At 38.6% G+C, this 19,293-nt stretch overlaps 3 protein-coding genes across 5 annotated transcripts; 1 reads left to right on the top strand and 2 right to left on the bottom strand.

Moving 5' to 3' along the window:
• Positions 1–257: 257 nt before the first annotated feature.
• Positions 258–7,190, bottom strand: gtf2h4 (general transcription factor IIH, polypeptide 4). 2 transcript variants are annotated; one of them, XM_079484165.1, is made up of 14 exons: positions 7,044–7,190; positions 6,707–6,822; positions 5,672–5,776; positions 5,449–5,580; positions 5,183–5,368; positions 4,991–5,099; positions 4,765–4,833; positions 4,492–4,575; positions 3,828–3,996; positions 3,609–3,739; positions 3,480–3,527; positions 2,961–3,039; positions 2,396–2,457; positions 258–1,126 (listed from the first exon to the last, which is right to left on the bottom strand). In XM_079484165.1, exons 2-14 carry the CDS (start codon positions 6,820–6,822, stop codon positions 1,016–1,018), a joined length of 1,401 nt encoding a protein of 466 aa, XP_079340291.1. In that variant the 5' UTR covers positions 7,044–7,190; the 3' UTR covers positions 258–1,015. The 2 variants fall into 2 exon arrangements, with proteins under 2 accessions (XP_079340291.1, XP_079340292.1); XM_079484166.1 differs by having other exon boundaries at positions 6,940–7,122.
• polr1h (RNA polymerase I subunit H) lies at positions 7,044–10,021 on the bottom strand. 2 transcript variants are annotated; one of them, XM_079484170.1, is made up of 5 exons: positions 9,858–10,021; positions 9,609–9,728; positions 9,384–9,487; positions 9,166–9,275; positions 7,044–8,665 (listed from the first exon to the last, which is right to left on the bottom strand). In XM_079484170.1, exons 2-5 carry the CDS (start codon positions 9,724–9,726, stop codon positions 8,641–8,643), a joined length of 357 nt encoding a protein of 118 aa, XP_079340296.1. In that variant the 5' UTR covers positions 9,727–9,728; positions 9,858–10,021; the 3' UTR covers positions 7,044–8,640. The 2 variants fall into 2 exon arrangements, with proteins under 2 accessions (XP_079340296.1, XP_079340297.1); XM_079484171.1 differs by having other exon boundaries at positions 9,609–10,021.
• Positions 9,994–18,884, top strand: ddx39b (DEAD (Asp-Glu-Ala-Asp) box polypeptide 39B). Its single transcript, XM_079484167.1, has 11 exons — positions 9,994–10,098; positions 10,539–10,768; positions 10,863–10,990; positions 11,078–11,170; positions 12,419–12,602; positions 13,412–13,530; positions 16,743–16,874; positions 17,465–17,574; positions 17,656–17,800; positions 17,872–18,019; positions 18,340–18,884. The coding sequence occupies exons 1-11, from the start codon at positions 10,079–10,081 to the stop codon at positions 18,354–18,356; spliced, it is 1,326 nt and encodes a 441-aa protein (XP_079340293.1). The 5' UTR covers positions 9,994–10,078; the 3' UTR covers positions 18,357–18,884.
• The last annotated feature ends 409 nt before the right edge of the window (positions 18,885–19,293 follow it).

Here is a 19,293-nt window from a genome sequence, read left to right as displayed (position 1 = left end):
GACAATGCAAATGGGTGATAACGATATAGGAGTTCGGTTCCGAAATGAGACACTTATTTTGTTATCATGTTTTTTTTGTGGTATGGCCAACTGCAGTTTGATTGATATGAATTGGAAAGCACAATAAAAAACATGATTTTTGAAAAATGTTAAAAGCAGAGTTATCTCATTTTGGATCCAAACACCTCATATGATTATTGCAGTAAAGCTTGCTTATTTTTTAAGGGTTGTAATGTGACATCATTATGACAAAATTTCACTACTCACAAATGTAACTTTAATAGTTCATTCATGTTTTGGAAAATTGTATACATAAATACAATACAAATTGTATTTATACAAAAGGTGGCATTGTTTCTTTTTTATAGCGATTGATTGTAAAATATTTTCATTTTTACGGCAATACAATCAAAATGCATAAACATAAACAGGGGTCGAAATTTTTTTATTTATACAAAAGGTGGCATTGTTCCTTTTTTATAGTGATTGATTGTAAAATATTTCCATTTTTACTGCAATACAATCAAAATGCATAAACATAAACAGGGGTCCAAAAAAGAAGCTTTATTTTCTATTCTTTTAATTCTGAAACGATTTCACAAGATGCGTCCACTAACTAATTCCCATTCTGTGAATAATCACAAGGAAGCACTTCACTCCTGCCTAGTGAAATGTAAATCTCATGGACTAAATCTCCATGTTATCAAACAAGAGATACGCGCTTATAAACAGTATTTATTTTAGTGCATTGAACTTAGACACAAACATGTAATCTAGCAAGTGCGGAGTATAACAAATGCAAAACAAGTCAATAAGGCGGTGAATATTTACATAGCAAGTGTTGCAAATATCAACGGTGTTAAGATATGTGTAGGAACCAAGTCAAAAATTTTGGCTTCATGGTTGGTTTGTTCACATCACAGGTCCATCAAGCAGTAATTCTCTCACATGAAAGTGAATGGTGGATTACTGTCATTCTCACTGTCCTGATACATATTGTGTTCTTGATTTGTTTTCATGTATGACTCTTTTGTCTTTTCCAGAATCTCTTCACCTCGCTGTGTCCATGTGGCGTCACCACCATGACCCTGTGAGCCGGGTTTTGCCACACCAATACACCCAAACCCTAGAGGATAGAAGTTTCACAGTCAGCTCAGAGTAGATTAACTTGATACAGAAGAGATTGCATGTTGTTACATAAAACAGCAAGACAAAACTAGATAGGTACATTTTCTGAAGAAAATGTGAGTGATGTTTTCGTGGCAAACCGCAGAACTCGGCACCAGGGTGATGACACTAAGTACTAAGGAATCTAACCTACCCCCATGAGTCTAAGATGTTGATACAGAGATATAGGTCTTGCTAAATGGTTGCTAGGCTAATGTGTTTGGTTGCTATGGGCATGGCTTGGCATCTGGCAATTGATAATACTCTAAGCCATGAGTGAAACGAACCAACTCCCATGTCTCTACGATGCTCCTATGCATAGATATTGCTTTTGCTAAAGGGCTGCTAGGCTAACCTATTTGGTTGCTATGGGTGTGGCTTAGCATCTGGCAATTGATGGTGCTCTAAGCTATGAATGAAACAAACCAACTCCCATGTCTCTACGATGTCCCTATTCAGAGATATTGGTATTGCTGAATGGTTGCTAGGCTAACGTGTTTGGTTGCAATGGGCGTGGCTTAGCATCTGCCATTTGACGATGCTCTTAAATAAGAGTACAACAAACCGACCCCTGTGTCTCTACGATGTTCCGATGCAGAGATATAGGTATTGCTAAATGGTTGCTAGGCTGGCATTTGTTGCTATGGGCGTGGCTTTGAAGCTTAATGAAGTTCCTTGGATACTGATTGGTTGCCTGACTAAAATGAGCACACCCACATGTCTCTACGACACTGTGCTGCAAAGATATCCATATGGACCTTTTTTTACGGAAGTCTATGGGATAGGTTGCTGTAAATGGTTGCTATGGGTGTGTCATAATGAGTAAAATAAGCCCACCCCCTTGTCTCTAAGTGTTTGCAGTGGGAAGATATTCAACACGGGACAGTTTTACGCCTTATGTGGGCATGTTTCCTGTCAATGAGGAATTTTGGGTGGTTCTTACACCCCGGGGGTGCCACCTATGGGGTGCAATGACCCGTCAAAGTTGGGCGCAATGTTGGGTCAATGTGATTCGATGGGTGTTTTTTTGCCCCCCTATCGAACACCCCCCACCCGATCGCTTTTAAAAGTCAAAGCACACCATTCTTCAATGGGCTGCTCGATTTGAGCGCTCATCCATGGGTCTACGTCAAAAACTGTGTGACATGTAACGCGCCAAACTTTTGGCGGAACAAGAATAATAAGTTGAAGCAATAGCAATATTAAATAAAAATATTGAGTTATTTACCTGAGCTCTATCTCGCAGCACTTCAAAATCAGCCTGGGATAAAAACTGGTTATATAATACTCCTGAAAGACAAAGAGTTGTTTGTTACAACATTATTCACATAGTTGCCTTTGTTTTATTTCATTTGTTATCTAAAATTTGGACAAATATAAACACATAACTGAGTAAGTGTCCAAAAACATTTGACCGGTAGTGTAATGTCACTTAGTGAAAGTCCTTCCAAAGTGCTGTCACATATGAAACTTGTGCATAATGCACTATTACTGTATAAAGCTGTTTACAGAGAGTTTTAATGGCACCTTGACCAAACCTTATTTCAAAGCAAAGACTTTAATGAGTACAATCTTACTTGAAGAGATGGTATATCACTTCATGCTTTTATATTAAAATGGAAACATTTTAAGTTGTTCTATTCACACCTACTTAAAATATTGAAATAATACAGAATAATGTAAGAGATAAGCATACGATTAGATTAACTGTACATAAAATGTGGATACACTTTAGATTTGTGTTATTTTATAAAGTGCTGTTCTCGCCTAAATATACACGCAAAGATACTCACCCTCGGTGAACTGTAAGCGATCTTTCTCGAGCTCCCACAGTCTGATCTGATCTGTGATGGTTGGGGGGAGTGTAGGGGTCTAAAACATAGATGGAGACACAGAAGCACGTTCACATACCGAGTAAATGTTTGTACAGCACTATAGAATATTCCTGATAAGCATCACAATATTCTGCCGGGGAGACACCTGAGGGACATCTAGACCTAAAAAGGCAAACTAACAGGATTAAATGGATTTTAAATCAATAGGATTAACAGGATTTTACATTAATTGGATTTTTAACATGTTAAGTGTTCACTTCTTTTAAACAAAAGACTTGGTAGCCTCCAGCTACCAAGTCTTATCTGATATTACACGAAACCTCCAGCTACCAAGACTTATCTTTCACTATACCAAGTAGCAAGCATGTGCCCATGAAAAAAAAAGTTTCTCGTCTAAATAATTTAGATGTTTTGGTACCTTGCAATGTAATAAACAGATGCGGAGGATGCCGAATAAAGCAAGCTCTTTATAATTACCTGTTTAAGCATTATGGGGTGAGCTCGGGTCCTTAAGAAATGAATAATCTGAAGATGACACAAACAGTCACGTCATTAAAGAGATAAACTCATAAGCGTTGCAATAGCGTCTGTGTGCGTCTCTCTCACCTGCTGTGCAGTAATGCCGTTAGCTATGGCCTGCTGCACTGATTCTCTGGTTACCGTAGCAACCACCACATTAGGGAAGCGATACAGCATCTCGCTAAATAGAGCCACGAGTGCGATCTGAAGTTCAGAATCTATCGGACGGAGGGAGATGGTTTTACTGATCTTGTACAGTGCAATGAACACTTTACGTTGTAGACTAGCATGTGTGGGTGCACATACTGGTGTAGGCGTATACGCGATAGTTGGTTTCTACAACAATGAAGCCTGTGTCTCCTGTTCCTGGTGTAGCTCCAAGCGCAGAGGAAGCAGAACCCGAGGAAGGGTTTGCAGTGATGCCTGCAGCTAGAGTTATGGCCAACCTTGTGGGGTAATACCTTCTTGACTTCCTCTGTAAATGATGTAGACAGCAATGCAAACTAGAGGCTTAAAAGGATGGTTCAACCAAAAATGAATATTCTGTTATGATTTACTCGGCCTCAAGTTGCTTCAAAGATGTAAACGTTTTATTGAAGAAGATATTTGGAGGAATATTTGTTCTGGGGCACTACTGACAACTATAGTAGGAGGTATAACTTCTATGCTAGTCAATAGTGCTCCTGAGCTATTTGGTTTCCCACACGGTTCAAAATGTGTTCAACGGGAAACCAAGAACTTTCTACCAATTTGAAACAACTTGAGGGTGAGTAAATGATGACAGAATTTTCATTTTTGGGTGAACTGTCCCTTTAACCATGGGTAGGTCCAACATTGCATCATCAAATCTACAAGTTGTGGGGAACAAAACTAGACATACAGCCACTGGAAAAAAATTATTGAAAATTAAGACTTTTTTTGTCGTTATATCATCTGTATCATAAAAGTAATTTTTAACGTGATATCGGACCTTTCTTTGGAAGACCAGGCCAAACTCTCGTAGATGCTGCAAAAATGTGAGCAATGACTCACTCATGCCCTCCACAGAATAGTCCTGTAGATTTAAAGAAGAAAACATTGTTCAAACTACAAATTTCAATCTTTCAACAAAGTGAACAAAATAGCAAAAATGACCATGTGCCTTTTGCAGAATGGAGAATAATATTTCAGCTAATTATGATACTAAGTAAAGCCTTTGATCTATGAGTCAAGTTAACCTAGACATACTAAAAGCAAAACTCACCCGACCAAGAGTGGAAAAACTCAGCTGGAACAAAAAGGAAAGAATCTCAACCAGGTCCATACCTCTCGACTGTGAGTAAGAGAGAGATTGTTATATAAGCACCTCCAAAACCCACTAGCTACATTCGATTCTGAGGGTAAACAGCACCTTCCATCAAATCTTAACATGTAACCGTAGACATTCTCTTATGATCCATTTTATGAGAAGATACCCAGAGATCACCAACCTGTGCGGTTTTGAGGTACTGCAGGGTGAAGTACCACAGCTGAGAGGCAGTGTCCAGCAGCAGAAACTGAAACCCTGCCGATGTGATACACGGAGCCTCACCAGGTTCACTGAGAAAGATCAAGAAAATTATGTGCACGGATCTTATCTGATCTACTTTGTTTGAAATATTTTACGACTGCAGTGACTGTACCTCCTCATGAGCCCTGCCTGTATGAGCAGCTGGGCCAGATCCTGGCTGACGGCGGCGCTCGGTGCGCCCACCATGAAGTGAAGGATGACCTCCCAACGCTCCATGGCATAGCGGTCGAGACTCTCCACGTCTCTGGCATGGCGATCAGGACCGAGACTGCTGCCCTCATCTGCCCATGGTTTACCACTAACAAGGAGAGAAATTGTTAATCTTGCAAAATTTTGTGAATGTGCAGATTTGTCATGTATTCCCGTTTCGTTCCTCACCCGCCTAGCAGTGCTATCCTCAGGTTGTCTTTAAACACAGGGTTGAGCACAAAGCCCTGAAGTCCACCCTGAAGCTGCTGGCTGTGCCAGAGCCGTAAACCAGTTAACACAGACACACACTTATCATGATCTCTGGAAAAGGCAGACACAAGTGATACGTATAAAAAGATGATATATCACATTACAGGCAGCTATCGTGCGATGACACCAACATTGTACTCACTTTTGGCTGTCTTTCTTCACCCACAGAGCAACTGCGGCCTGTGGTAGGGGGTGGTCTAAAAATAGCATCCGCATTACATAATTTTTCGCCAGCGATGGAAGTTCTCTGCATGCAAACACAGGACAATGAGCCAATTAGCATTAGTCATCGAGTGTCCTTAGTTTGGGTGTCATACAGGGCACTGTAAAGAATATGCCTAAAAGCGACATCCAGCTTTGGAAAAACACTGGGTCTCATTCAATAATATTTTCGTAAATGATCATATTCATACACACATTCCAACTTCTCACGAAAGCTTCATTTTTTGTGGAATCTTTCCTTGTATGCTGTATTTCTTGTATGCTTGTATGTTGTACCAAGTTTAAACCAACCAATATATTTGCAAATATGTCCTCCAAACATCACGCTTGGCCACTGTATATAAATGTATTTCATTGCATTATTTGATCGATTGATTGATTTTATCACAACCAACCATTTTTTTGTTGTTTATATTTGTTTAACCAACCAACAGTGTTCAAGGAATTCAAAATAACTGTTTAGCTGAAAAATAAACCCTGTTTCCAGTGGTGTGACACCATGAAGATAAATCTTTCATATGCTACTGTATATTATAAATATGAATAATATAAAACAATATATTTTTCCAAACTCTTGCTATGTCACATTATAGGACACATGCACAGTATATTTGTTAACTGCCCAATTTTATCTGAATGTAGGACCACTAAAAAGTGACCTCAAATGTCACCTTTATCCAAAACGACTTTGCAAATGAGGTAAACAACTGGAACAACATAAGTACAACAAAAAGCATAACACCCAGAATATGTTACTTCCACACAGTAAATATGATTTTATTAATTAAAGACTAATAAAAAATGTGGAAGTATTTCAAATGAAAATGCATATTAATAACATAATAAACGCAATTTGAATAACATCATATTTTTAATGAATATGCATATGTTTATGTATGCATTGCACATCATTTCAATATTTATGGTTGACTATGAAACAATGAAGCAGATGAACCTGTAGACTGCCAGACATGTCGCTGGATGATTGTAGAGTCTGTCGAGTATCTCTGGACTCAGTTCCTTCAGATACTCGTGTAAGTTTTTACACTGCAGCTGAACGCGAAGCTTCATCTGAAAAAACACACCATCGTATCGTTCGCTATAAATCCGACACTTTTATTGCCAACAAAACTACGACGTTTAACGTTACAGCTCAAGCGAGTTTAATAACGTCAACACTGAACGTACAATATAGCGTCTGAAACATCCTTAAAAGCAAGACTCCTATTCAATGTGCCACTGAAACATCTCTTCTCCTTAATGCACATTTGATGTAGTAAATGTGCGCTCACCTCGTTTAACTATAATCAGCGAGCGAAACCATTACTTTCTTTCTTTACGGGTGTTCTTTGCGTGCACCGGGGAAGCCATGTTGAATGGTCACATGATCGCCAATGTGGCCCGTCTGATTGGCTGGTTTGTTGTGGATCGGGAGTGTCTTCTCAAATCAATATTTTTGTTATTTATTTATTTACAGCAGTATGTAAACAGTATTTCAACTAGAATACGAAGGGCATTAAATAATGATTATGGTGTTTTATGCATCTTCTTGTTATAACTGGTTTTCCGATTATTTAATGGTTCATTTCTTGTTATAAAAATTGCATGTAACTTTCTTTCCATTTATAGTTTATTTGCCTCAAAAATAGATCAAAACACATGTTTATACCTTACACTTTCAGGACACACAGAGAAATGTGACATGTCACGATGATGAACAATAGTCTTTCAGGTTTCTGGGCACTACCGTATACATTCACATAGACCCCATTCATAGTGAAAAAGACCCTGCAGAGGTTGTACTTCGCCCGCTGAACTGGCCACAGGCACAGATGACAGTTTTACACATCTGTCACTGAACCGGCTCTGTGCTCTTCTATAATGGTTTGGTTTAGCTCAGCCAGAAAATCATATAGAAAAGACTGCCACGGGCTGTTAGGACCATCACAGATCCCGATCATACCAGCCACAACCTGTTTGCACTTCTACCCTTTTTTCCCTCAATTCCATCTCCATCTTAAACAGCTAACACAAATATTACTACCTATTTATTTGTCCTGTAACTTATTGCTCCACTCCTAATTACCACCGCTCTCTCTCTCTCTCTAAAGTTTTATGTAAATACATGTGCATATTTTTAAAATGGGGTAAACAATGGAAGCAATTGGCACAACACAAGGACAACAAAAAGCATAAGGGCAGAAAAACTGGTCTCATAAAGCCTGCCACTGTAAACAAAGCTATAATATTTGTATTACTCAATTTTTTTTAAAATATTTTTTAAGTAATGAAAGAGTAGAAAAGAGAAAGAAGTCAGAACTAATCGGTCAGGTGCTGACGGAAGAGATGTGTATTCAGCCGATTCTTAAAGATGGATAAAGAATCTGCTGATCTTGAAAGCAGGGGGCAGATCATTCCATAAATGTGGGACAGAGCCAGAGGAGGTGCGCAAGACTGATTTTTTCCTTTTGTGAGATGGCACTACTAGATCTCGTTCGTTTGCAGAGCGAAGGGATCTAGCGGGTACATTTTATACACCATTATTGTTAGTAAGCGGTAGAAAATGAATGAATGAATTATTATTAGTATTACCTCTAATTTTACTTACTAATTTTTCTTCTAGTTTCTCATGTCACATATCCAGAATATGTATGTACCAAGTGCTAAAAAAAACCACAACAAATTCCTTGTGTGTTTGTACACATTTGCCCAATAAAGCGAATTTTCATTCTGATAAATGTACATAAAACAAAAAGGATGCAAAATTGTATTCTGCGATTGCAAAATTTCCAAACATGTATTTAACTGTAATGTTTACAGTTTAATATTATACAATTATGATGTTGACAATGATAACCACTGTACAGCTGGAGAGGTGATTGCGTTTTCTTAGGAGTCTTCCTTTTCTTGATACCTGTTACACAGAGCAGTCACAAAATACAGAAAGATGAACTAATATCAGTGAGAGTTTGTTTACTAAAATCCTAAAAAAGGAGCACTGATCCATCTTCTATTCCTATTATTTATAGATATAATTTTAACAACAGTATTACAGTAATAGTTCACCCAAAAGTGAAAAATCTGTCATCATTTACACACCAGATTGGTCCAGTATACGCTATACGTTTCTTTGTTCTGCTAAACACAAAGGAGGCTATTTGGAAGAATATCAGTAACCAAACAGATCTCATCCCCCATTGACTCCCATGGTATTTATTTTCTCTTCTATGGCAGTAAATGGGGGATAGGATCTGTTTGGATACTGACATTATTCCAAATATCTTGTGTTCAGCAGAACAAAGAAATGTATACAGGTTTGGAACAAATGATTTGGGTGAACTATCCAAATGTAAGATCCATATTTAAATGTGAAATTGCGCCTGCAGGGTTCAGTTAGAATGGACAATACGTTACCTGCAATGTATACAGGTAAAGAACACTGTCTGGCCTTCATCGGCAGATCTCATCTGTCTCGTGTGATACACCATTCCCTCTTTATTACAGCGAGAGCACCTCCTGTCAATCTGTTTGTTAGAAAGGATGCAGGACATCAGTTGAAATGGCTAGGTGCTAAACCAACAGGTATATTTTACACTGTTAGTCGGATAAATGAGCGTTACAAGATTACTTACAATGGGTCCCTTCAGTTCTGCATCCTCTTCACTCTCAACAGTGCTGGATCTCTGATCCAGTGGATTAAACACCACGGATGACTTAATAACATGACCTAAGATGTCTGCCAAAGAGAGAGAATGAATCTGCTTGCTGACAACACATTAGCATGACAGTTGAACACATCTCCATAAACCATGTTATTGCATGATATAACGTTAGGCGGTTCACCGATCGACTCTTACCTTTAACCGGGATACTGAAGGAACATCGAGGACATGTAATAGAATTGTGGAAACCAGGCAATGGCAGAATGTTTCCACACTCAGGACAAAAGTTGATATCAGCTCTAAAACATGACATTGCTGGAAAACACGAAGAAATGTGGGGCACTTAAACACATCAAAACTTAAAACACGCGACGCGACTGTTCAGCAACATTCACAGCACGTGTTTGTGATAGTGACAGCCGTCCAAACATCACCACAACTTACTTTTCGGCGTCCCTGAAGTCACCTTTCACGAAAACACATAAACAAACGACTTCTAGTAAATCCTCTAAGCTTTTGAGCGACACAAACGGCGTCAACACAACTCAAAACAAATCTTAACGCATGGCATCACGTGGCCCTTAGCTAAAAGAGCGGATCCGTCGCACGCCGATGACGTCACAGCCAACTGTCCTGAAGGTGTAGTGAAATTCACCAACTGCTTCATGCACTACAGTATTTTAAGGTAACTGCGATCGTTTCATTCTAAAAAACGAGAAAAGTCAACACGGCAAATAACTGTTTACTTTATCTTCGGTCAGAAAACACACATTAGTTAGTTTTAGACTCAATATTTTGCCTCGTTGTGTCTCTTGAGCTAATGGATAGCTACAGCTGATATATTTGAATTAGTAAAGGCGACCTGCCTTGTTAATAATTTCCTCCAATCGCTAATATTCGTTTAGTTTGTTTATATGTTTAATGATCTTGATAAGGTACACTTAAACTATGTTTTTACAATATATAAATGACAATAAAACATAATTTATATATATTTATTGTAACAGAATACAGTTTCTTTTTCTTGTTATATTGAGTTAATTTTTGGTACACCATCATTGTATTCGATTTTCTCTGTCTCGTATATAAAACATGACAGATTTGATTATACTACTCATTCTCCAGGATGACTGAGAACGACGTTGAGAACGAGCTTTTAGACTACGAGGAGGATGAGGTGGATGCCACTGGTCCCGGAGACGTGGTACTCGGACACGAAGGCACCATATCCATCAGGAAGGATGGTGTCAAAGGCTCATACGTGTCCATCCACTCCTCAGGGTTCCGAGATTTCCTCCTAAAACCCGAGCTCTTGAGAGCCATAGTGGACTGCGGCTTCGAACACCCATCTGAGGGTTAGCGTTTCCAACCCATTTGATTTATGTGCTGATGTAAGATTCTTTCATGTCAGGTTTAATTATATCGTTCTGATTCATCTTTTTCTTGCAGTTCAGCATGAATGTATTCCCCAGGCGATATTGGGAATGGATGTATTATGTCAGGCCAAGTCTGGAATGGGTAAGACAGCTGTCTTTGTGTTGGCCACCCTTCAGCAGCTGGAGCCAGTGACTGGTCAGGTAACAACTCTTTTATTAAATGCTCGGGACGTAATGAAAGGGACTGTTTCTTAATGTAACAGGGAAACCTATGATTCCTTCACCCAGGTGTCGGTGTTAGTGATGTGCCATACCAGAGAGCTGGCATTCCAGATCAGCAAAGAGTATGAACGCTTTTCCAAATACATGCCCAGTGTCAAGGTAAGACTACATGCTTTTGATGAGCAATAAATGCCTGATCGTTCCTTCACAATGAGATGCTAAATCGAACTGATGTTCGCTTCTATATACACTTGACTAAGCTTTAACCTTTAACTTTTCACAGTTTGTGTAACATTGCAAACTATTTATTATTTAAAAAACAAATCCCTGTTTTTTCTACTCTACCCAAATGTCTAAAGATTAAAAAAGTTCAAAATGAAGTCTCCCTTAAAGGCGTAGTTGACGCAAAAATAAAAATTCTGTCACCAGGGGATGAGATCAGTTTGGTTACTGACATTCTTCCAAATATCTTCCTTCGTGTTCAGCAAAACAAATACATTTATACTGGTTTGGAGTAATTGATGACAGAATTTTTTTTTTTTTGGGTGAACTATCCCTTTAACGTTTTAAAGCATTTTTGTGTTTAGTATATGATTTCCATAATCTATTGTCACATCCATAACAGAATTGTCACATCCATAACGGTCTGCATTTCACATAAATCGGCACATGAAGAAAACTATTTTATGTTCTTTAAAGTGCCATCTCTTCTCCATTTGTTGGGTATTATTGCTTCTGGTTTTTACATTTGAACTCACAGAAATCCTATAAAGTTCCTACAAAAACGTGCTTTCTTTTTGTCACATCCACAACGCATTCATTTCCCCCTCTTTTAAAATAGAAAACTCGTACATAGACTGATATTTTTCTGATGTCTAGACTCCATCATCAGGGGTTTAGAAAATAAACAGAGGATTCAGTATATTGCTAATAAATACATTCTCTGAGAGTTTACATTTCAAGTTTTGCCTGAAAGTCTCACCTCCATAACGCTTGAATTGCCAATCTAGCATCAATACATTGTGCACTATGCTTATTTTTGGCTCTTAAGACACTGTTTTTCTAATATAAAAACCAGCCTGGGTGTGTTACACCAAACACAAAATGTAAATGCTCATATCTAGTCAGAAAATATTGATGGTACAGATGGCGATAAAAAGTGTATAAACGACCGAAGGAAATAGTGCGAGCATCAACTTGCTCAAGGTTGTTGATCACACATATAAAAGAAGGTAGCTGACTTTGTGTTTTTTAAGAAGGTACACCAAACTTTTGACCTCCCTAAGTGGGAACTGTGTCATTTGCAGATTTTGCATATAAAGGATACGACCAGCTGTGAGGTTTCCATAATCAGCAGGAACGCTTTCTCACATCGGGTTTGTCCGTGGTGCTGCCTCTCTCCCCCAGGTGGCAGTGTTTTTTGGTGGTTTATCCATAAAGAAGGATGAGGAGGTGTTGAAGAGAGAGAGCCCTCACGTGGTGGTGGGCACCCCTGGTCGGATACTAGCTCTGTCCCGCAACAAGAGCCTCAACCTGAGACACATCAAGCATTTCATCCTGGACGAATGTGACAAGATGCTGGAACAACTTGGTGAGTGACTCAATGTGTATTCACAAAACCGGAATTGTGGCATAAAATCTGGTCCACATTGCAGAAGAGACCATTAGACAGGAAGAGACCGCCCAACTGCGGTCAACCACAAATCCTTTTGTTTTTAGCCGCCGTTCAGAAATGTGGGTGTATCTCAAATTTGTTTATAGACTGTTATGTAAAATATTATAAATTATACACACGAATTATAAACTGTTCTGAAAAAATACTTTTATTTTGAACTTTACTAATTATTTTAAAACAATAAATAGCTTAATTATATTTTATTATGATCTAATTTCTACCTATTCAAATGTGAAAAAAACTACTTGTGGACTTTTAATTTATTAACTACTGAGTTATCTGCTCTTAAAGGGATAGTTCACCCAACAATGAAATTTGAGTCATCATTTACTCACCCTCATGTTGTTTCAAGTTTGTGTACATTTCTTTTTTCTTTTAAACACAAAAGAAGATATTTAAAATAGTGGTCTGGGGCACCATTGACTACCATAGTCATTTTGTTTCCTACCATGGAAGTCATTGGTGTCCCAGAACTGTTCGGTTACAAACATTCTTACAAATAACTTATTTTGTGTTCAGTGAAACAATATTAATGCAAACAGGCTTGAAACAACATGAGGGTGAGAAAATTATGATTTTTGGGTGAATTGTCCCTTTAAGAAAACATCATTAACATAAACATCATCGTCTGTGGACATCTGTTATAATTTTCTCACGATCCCTATAGGCCATCAAGTAATTTGCTTTTAAATTGATATGCATTTCTCCTTTCACTTTTTGTGCAGACATGCGACGTGACGTCCAGGAAATCTTTCGCATGACCCCTCACGAGAAGCAGGTCATGATGTTCAGTGCGACCCTGAGCAAAGAGATCCGTCCCGTCTGCAGAAAGTTCATGCAAGATGTAATTATGCAGCCTCTCCTGCATCCACCATGTCAACAGCTCCTTCCCTTCACGAGACCACCTCATACACACCTGACAGAGCGGGTCAGGAGCGGGACCCCCTTACGGCCTCCCTGAGAGATCGTAACGCTAAACACCGCTCCGACCTGCCCGTTTGAAATCACAGACTGTTAGCGAAAAGATGCTAAACCCTTAATCCCTGCCTCCGCCGGCAATGCTGTGTCGACATTTGGCACGCGTGACCCTTGGTTTGCGGCCAACATCCATCATGTAAATTGAAACGGGTCCTATGACAACATTGCAAGAGTCCATTTATTACAGTTTAGAAGTAAATGATAGTTCACCTAAAAATGAAAGATTTCCTCATTTATTCGCCCAAATGTCAATCCAAAGCTGAATGACTTTCTTTCTTCTGCAGAACGCAAAAGAAGATCATTTGATGAACGTTGATAACCAAACAACTCTGGCTCCCATCGAGTTACACTGTTTGGACACAAAACACTTTAGACATTTCTCCAAATAGCTTCTTTTGTGTTCCATAGCGAAGACATAAACAGGTTTAGAACCGCATGAGGGGGAATCATTGATGACAAATTCTTTCTTTTTGGGTGAAATATCCCTTTACAATCATTTATGCACAAAACAGACATTAAAATCGCCCACATTACCATCAAGCCTCTTGCCAAGACAAATAGCTTTAAAGATCTGTCCCTAAATGACCTTTGAATAAGAGAAGTACATGGCAGCGTGAGTTCTGTTGCCAGCTGTCAAGAGACTTTAAATGGGGCCCAAAACTAAAACCGATAAAGTATGGCACCAATAAAACAAGAAGGTCCAGCGGCTGGCATTAAAATGCACAGTAGTGGCACTTAGGGCACAGTTAATTAAACTTTAACAAAGCAGAAAACACAATAATATCGTCTCCATTTAGAAAAAAAGATTGAAGCATAAAATTCAGCCGGTGGCAATAATAAATGGTTGAAGTGGACTGACGTATCGGAGAGCCGCTCTTCATCAATCCAGTTGACACGCTATGCTTTCTGATTAGCACCTCATCTGCCCTCGAGAAAACACATTAGGCTGTAACCAAGTTAAACTCAAGGCAATAAAATCATCCCGAAGCGGAGGAGAAAGAATGCGCGGGTTTCAGGGAACAGAAAGGGAGGATTAAGCTGCGGAAGACTGGAGCGAGAGGGATGAGACGACAGAGAAAGGAGTGAGGAGAGATGCGCGGGTGCAGGTAGCCGTGTTTGCTGACAGCTCGATTCCTTGAAGAACCGTTAGGTGACTCGAAAAGAAATGTTTTTGAAAGAAAGCGAAAGGCTTATCTGAAGGACCCCATTAGCACATTTGTGAGGGGGCGTGTCATTGCGGGGGCGTGTCCATACAAAATATTCTTAAGTAATGCCCCTCTCACCAAAATTCCAATAATATGACTCAATTCTTCGCACACACACACACACACACACATAGACACTTATTCCACACAGACATACTATCAGGCTCAGTGCTCATTTGCTCATTTAGTGAGTACATCAATAATAAATGCAGATTAACACACTGATTTGAGGTCAGCTTTACCGTCATAGTATAGTAAAGTGAAGGTAAGTGCAGAGGTGTTCATGTAGCGACAGATGGAGTTTAGTTTAGATTAACAGCACACATCCTGAAACATCAGTTTACTACGGTATCTGTATAGATATGCAGGTAACATCTGTTGTTTAGCGAAGCATTGAATGCATAATTAATAGCATTCGATTCATTTGGTGGATGAGTTTGACTTGTTAGACAGTGAGGATTATTTAAAACCAGCATGAGACGCCATTTTACAATCCATTTCACTTCCGTAATTTGATGCATTTCAGAGTGAAACCATTTAACAAGACATGCAGGTTAAAACGGAGGCGGACCTTTCTGGACAGTTTGAGTTTGATGATTGGATGGCAAAACTTACAATAGGGTAGTGTTTGTTAGGTCATGTTTATTTCAGCATCTACTAATACAATTACAAAAAAATCATCAGTTGTAGCTGTTAACATTAGATAAAGCAAAATGAACTATGATGAGCAAGTTAATAGGCATTGAACAATTAACACTGAACAATGTTAACCTAAGTCAGTGTTAGCTAATGCAATGTTAACAAAGTGTTATGGATTTTATAATTGTATTAACTGCAAACTAAATTGCATCAAAGTGACCATGACCAATATTTGGAAACAAAATAGCTATTTGGCTGTCGCTTAAAGCTGCAATCTGTAACTTTTGCTTCTATATTGCCATTTTCAAATTAAAATTGCAGATTACTTTACATACTTTACACTTACCACAAAATTGTCTTCTGTTATCATTCACTTACTCTCAGATTGTCCCCATAAAATCAAAACGTACCCCATTTACTTTGTTAGTGCAACACAACATCCAAATTATTTAATAACATAAAATAAATTTTGATCACTCTGGAGTGGTGATTTGGACAGAAAATCTGTTGATTCATTCCCTCCAATTGTCAGTCTGTTGCCACCTCTCATTTCCGTATGAAACTACTTTCTTCATTGTCAGTTGCACAAAAGCTAGAAAAAACACGCCCCTCGGTTTTTTGTCAGTTGATATTCAGTTTCACTGAAATACATCACATTACGGAAGTAAAAGATTTTGGGTTTAGCAGCTCATTGAAGTGGTTTTATGTTATAGACTCCTCCAAAGTCCTTCAGAATGTCATATCCTTTATTTGGGAAAGCACAGATGTGATTATTCTAGCCTGATATCAGTAGCTAAAATTAGTCCTGGACACCAGGGTAGAATTTATCATCATTTCTGAGACAGAAAGTGTGTGTGTGTGTCCCCATTGGCTTGGGAAGGGAGGATAGGGTGTATCTAACTCCACACCTTCTCTTCTCTCCTTTCTCCTTCTGTTTCATAACTCTCTCCTCTCTTACGTCATGTTTTCCTTTTCACTTTCGTCTACCCCACCACTATCCTTCTCTTAAACCTCTTTCGTTCCCGTTTTCTTTGTTGCCCATGCTAACACCTACTCCACCCATTTTACTTTCATAAATGCCACTTCCTTTTTCACACGCTTGAAACGCTATTAACTGCACTTTCTGCATTGTCAACTTTCTGGTTTGTCTTCACAAACGCTTAATGCCCCACATTTACCCCCTGAAACTGCACACCCTTCCTCACCAACCCCCTGCTTCCACTGGTTGTCCTAGCCGATGGAAATTTTTGTGGACGACGAGACCAAGCTGACGCTTCACGGCCTCCAGCAATACTACGTCAAGCTGAAGGACAACGAGAAGAACAGGAAGCTCTTTGATCTTCTGGATGTGTTGGAGTTCAACCAGGTATCTGGAGTCCAACAGTGAACACACAAAAGACATTCACAATATTGTGTGCACTTAAGATATACTATATATATATATATATATATATATATATATATATATATATATATATATATATATAAATGAATGAATGAATGAATGAAGAGTTTGGTTTCAAAATGAGGACGTGTTTTTTCAAAAATAATTGTTTTATTGTACATTCCAATTGATATCAATCAAACTGCAGTTGGTTTGTTTTGATTTAAGCCTCAATAACTAAAAAAAACAGCTTACTAACACAATTAACATCATAAAATATATGATTTTAGAGCTCTCATTTTGGAACCAAACTCTTCATATATACGGTGTTGTTTTCAACCCAACGTTGGGTCAAAAAGGGATAAACCCAGCCCACTGGATTGTAAATATGTTGCATTCTAAATGTTAAATTCCATTTCTTTCTAACAAAAGCTTTGTGGGGATTTACTGAGTTATTTGTTGTTTTAAAAATCTTGCTTGACAGGCGTGATCACCATTAACTTTCATTGAAAGTGGTCCATAGTGCATTGTCTTGCTGTCAGGCACAGTGTTACAGCTGTTTTGTATTGCAGGTGGTGATCTTCGTAAAGTCAGTGCAGCGTTGCATTGCTCTGGCTCAGCTGCTGGTGGAACAAAACTTTCCTGCCATTGCTATTCATAGAGCAATGCCTCAAGACGAAAGGTACAAAACACCCCGTACAGTGTTAAGAAACCTAAATCTGCAGGACTGCAGGAAATTCACAATCTGATGATCCTTTCCCAGACTGGCTCGATATCAACAATTTAAAGATTTCCAGAGACGGATCCTGGTGGCCACAAACCTGTTCGGCCGAGGTATGGACATCGAAAGAGTCAACATTGCCTTCAACTACGACATGCCTGAAGATTCAGACACATACCTACACAGGGTCAGTTCTGGTCAACCTGCTTACAAGTAAAACCGTTTTGGATTCTTTTAGCTGAACATCTTGTTCTTCAGGTCGCAAGAGCTGGCAGGTTTGGAACGAAAGGCCTGGCCATCACATTTGTGTCAGATGAAGGTGACGCCCGCACTTTGAATGATGTTCAGGACAGGTTTGAGGTGAACATCAGTGAGCTTCCAGAGGAGATTGACATCTCGTCATATAGTAAGTGACGGTTTAATATCTAGATTGTATTTAGAGAACTGTCAAAAGCAGTTTTGAAGAATGTTTTTCAAGAAATTCAATACACTTTTGTTATGCAAAAATGCTAAAAGTTGACACAACGTGACAAATCGCAGAGAAAGACGAAAGCCACACCCATTATTTTTGTCATTCAAAATTTCCTTTCACTCAGAAATGCGCCAAAATACAGAAGTAAAAACGATCACACCTTCCAGTTCACAGGGACTTTAAACAATTCATTAATATCCTAACGTGGCATTATCGCTAATGTATCGATTGTCTTGTTTATCTGTTCCTCCTAGTCGAACAGACGCGATGAAAACGCAGAAGAACGCAAGTGGCGGTGGTTCCTCTGGAGTATGCATGGCATAGTAGCATTTGATAGCAACTGAGAGTTTGTGTTTCACATAGACTGTTAAACTGTTCGTGAATACATCAAGTATTATAAATGACTTGTAATTCAGTGTAATCTTATATCGTGGTGGGTTTCCTTTTGCCTCCTCAGCAGTTCAGTCTGTTTTTGCAAAATATTTTATATTTACCTCCAAATACTGATAATGTTCTGTTCAGCTAGTTTTTGCAATTTAAATATTTATTTCTAAATCAAGAGGCATATTTTTCGTTTACTGTTGATAGGGGAGGAGTTTGTGGATTGTTGTGAAACATATATTTGATTGCATTGATGTCAAATATAAAGGTTAGTAGCAGCTGAATGTTTGTTACCAGTGAATCAGGCATCAGCACAAATGTGTTCAGCATTGTCAGAACCATGGCCACTTTGTTTAAACTCAATGCTTGTTAAACCAAATAAAGTTTGTTTGTTTAATTTACAAACAGTTGTCAATATGGCGTTATTTATTCATAATATTTTATAAGACTTTCAGCTTATCTTTAGCTTTCCAAAATAGAAGTAGACCAAAGTTGTTACATGTTTTGTGAATTTGCGCAGTCAACACAAAGCTAACATAAAGCTACATGCTTTCTTGTGACTATACTGGTTACACAAGGAAGAGATGATATCATGGACATTTCACAAACTGCCCATTTTAAATGCAAAATATTGTGTTAAATAAAACAGCCCGAATTAAATAACTCCGTCAGTCTATTCTCATTTAAAAATCAAATAATTTTATTATTATTTATAATTATATATCAGGAACACACGTCGCTTTTCCAAACCTGGTGGTGGCTGTAACAGAACAGGAAGAGAACACGATAGTCAACAGTGGAGAGCTATTAGACAGGAAGTCAACAGG

Source organism: Barbatula barbatula, assembly GCF_947034865.1.
Source record: "Barbatula barbatula genome assembly, chromosome: 21".
Taxonomy (NCBI): Eukaryota; Metazoa; Chordata; class Actinopteri; order Cypriniformes; family Nemacheilidae; genus Barbatula; species Barbatula barbatula.
The sequence above is the reverse complement of the archived record's forward strand: the minus strand, read 5'-3'. Positions and strand labels throughout refer to the sequence as shown.

Bases quoted from the DNA above. Each gene is read 5' to 3' on its own strand.
- polr1h (XM_079484171.1), bottom strand. From the start codon at position 9,726: ATGTCATGTTTTAGAGCTGATATCAACTTTTGTCCTGAGTGTGGAAAC. The intron at 9,488-9,608 runs GTAAGAGTCGAT...TCTCTTTGGCAG, and splicing joins CTTCAGTATCCCGGTTAAAG to ACATCTTAGGTCATGTTATT. The intron at 8,666-9,165 runs GTAACGTATTGT...TCTGTGTAACAG, and splicing joins TTTACCTGTATACATTGCAG to GTATCAAGAAAAGGAAGACT.
- gtf2h4 (XM_079484165.1), bottom strand. From the start codon at position 6,822: ATGAAGCTTCGCGTTCAGCTGCAGTGTAAAAACTTACACGAGTATCTG. The intron at 5,581-5,671 runs GTGAGTACAATG...TGCCTTTTCCAG, and splicing joins GTGAAGAAAGACAGCCAAAA to AGATCATGATAAGTGTGTGT. The intron at 4,834-4,990 runs GTTGGTGATCTC...TCTTACTCACAG, and splicing joins AGTACCTCAAAACCGCACAG to TCGAGAGGTATGGACCTGGT.
- ddx39b (XM_079484167.1), top strand. From the start codon at position 10,079: ATGCACTACAGTATTTTAAG. The intron at 13,531-16,742 runs GTAATTATGCAG...TGGTTGTCCTAG, and splicing joins GCAGAAAGTTCATGCAAGAT to CCGATGGAAATTTTTGTGGA. The intron at 16,875-17,464 runs GTATCTGGAGTC...TTTGTATTGCAG, and splicing joins ATGTGTTGGAGTTCAACCAG to GTGGTGATCTTCGTAAAGTC.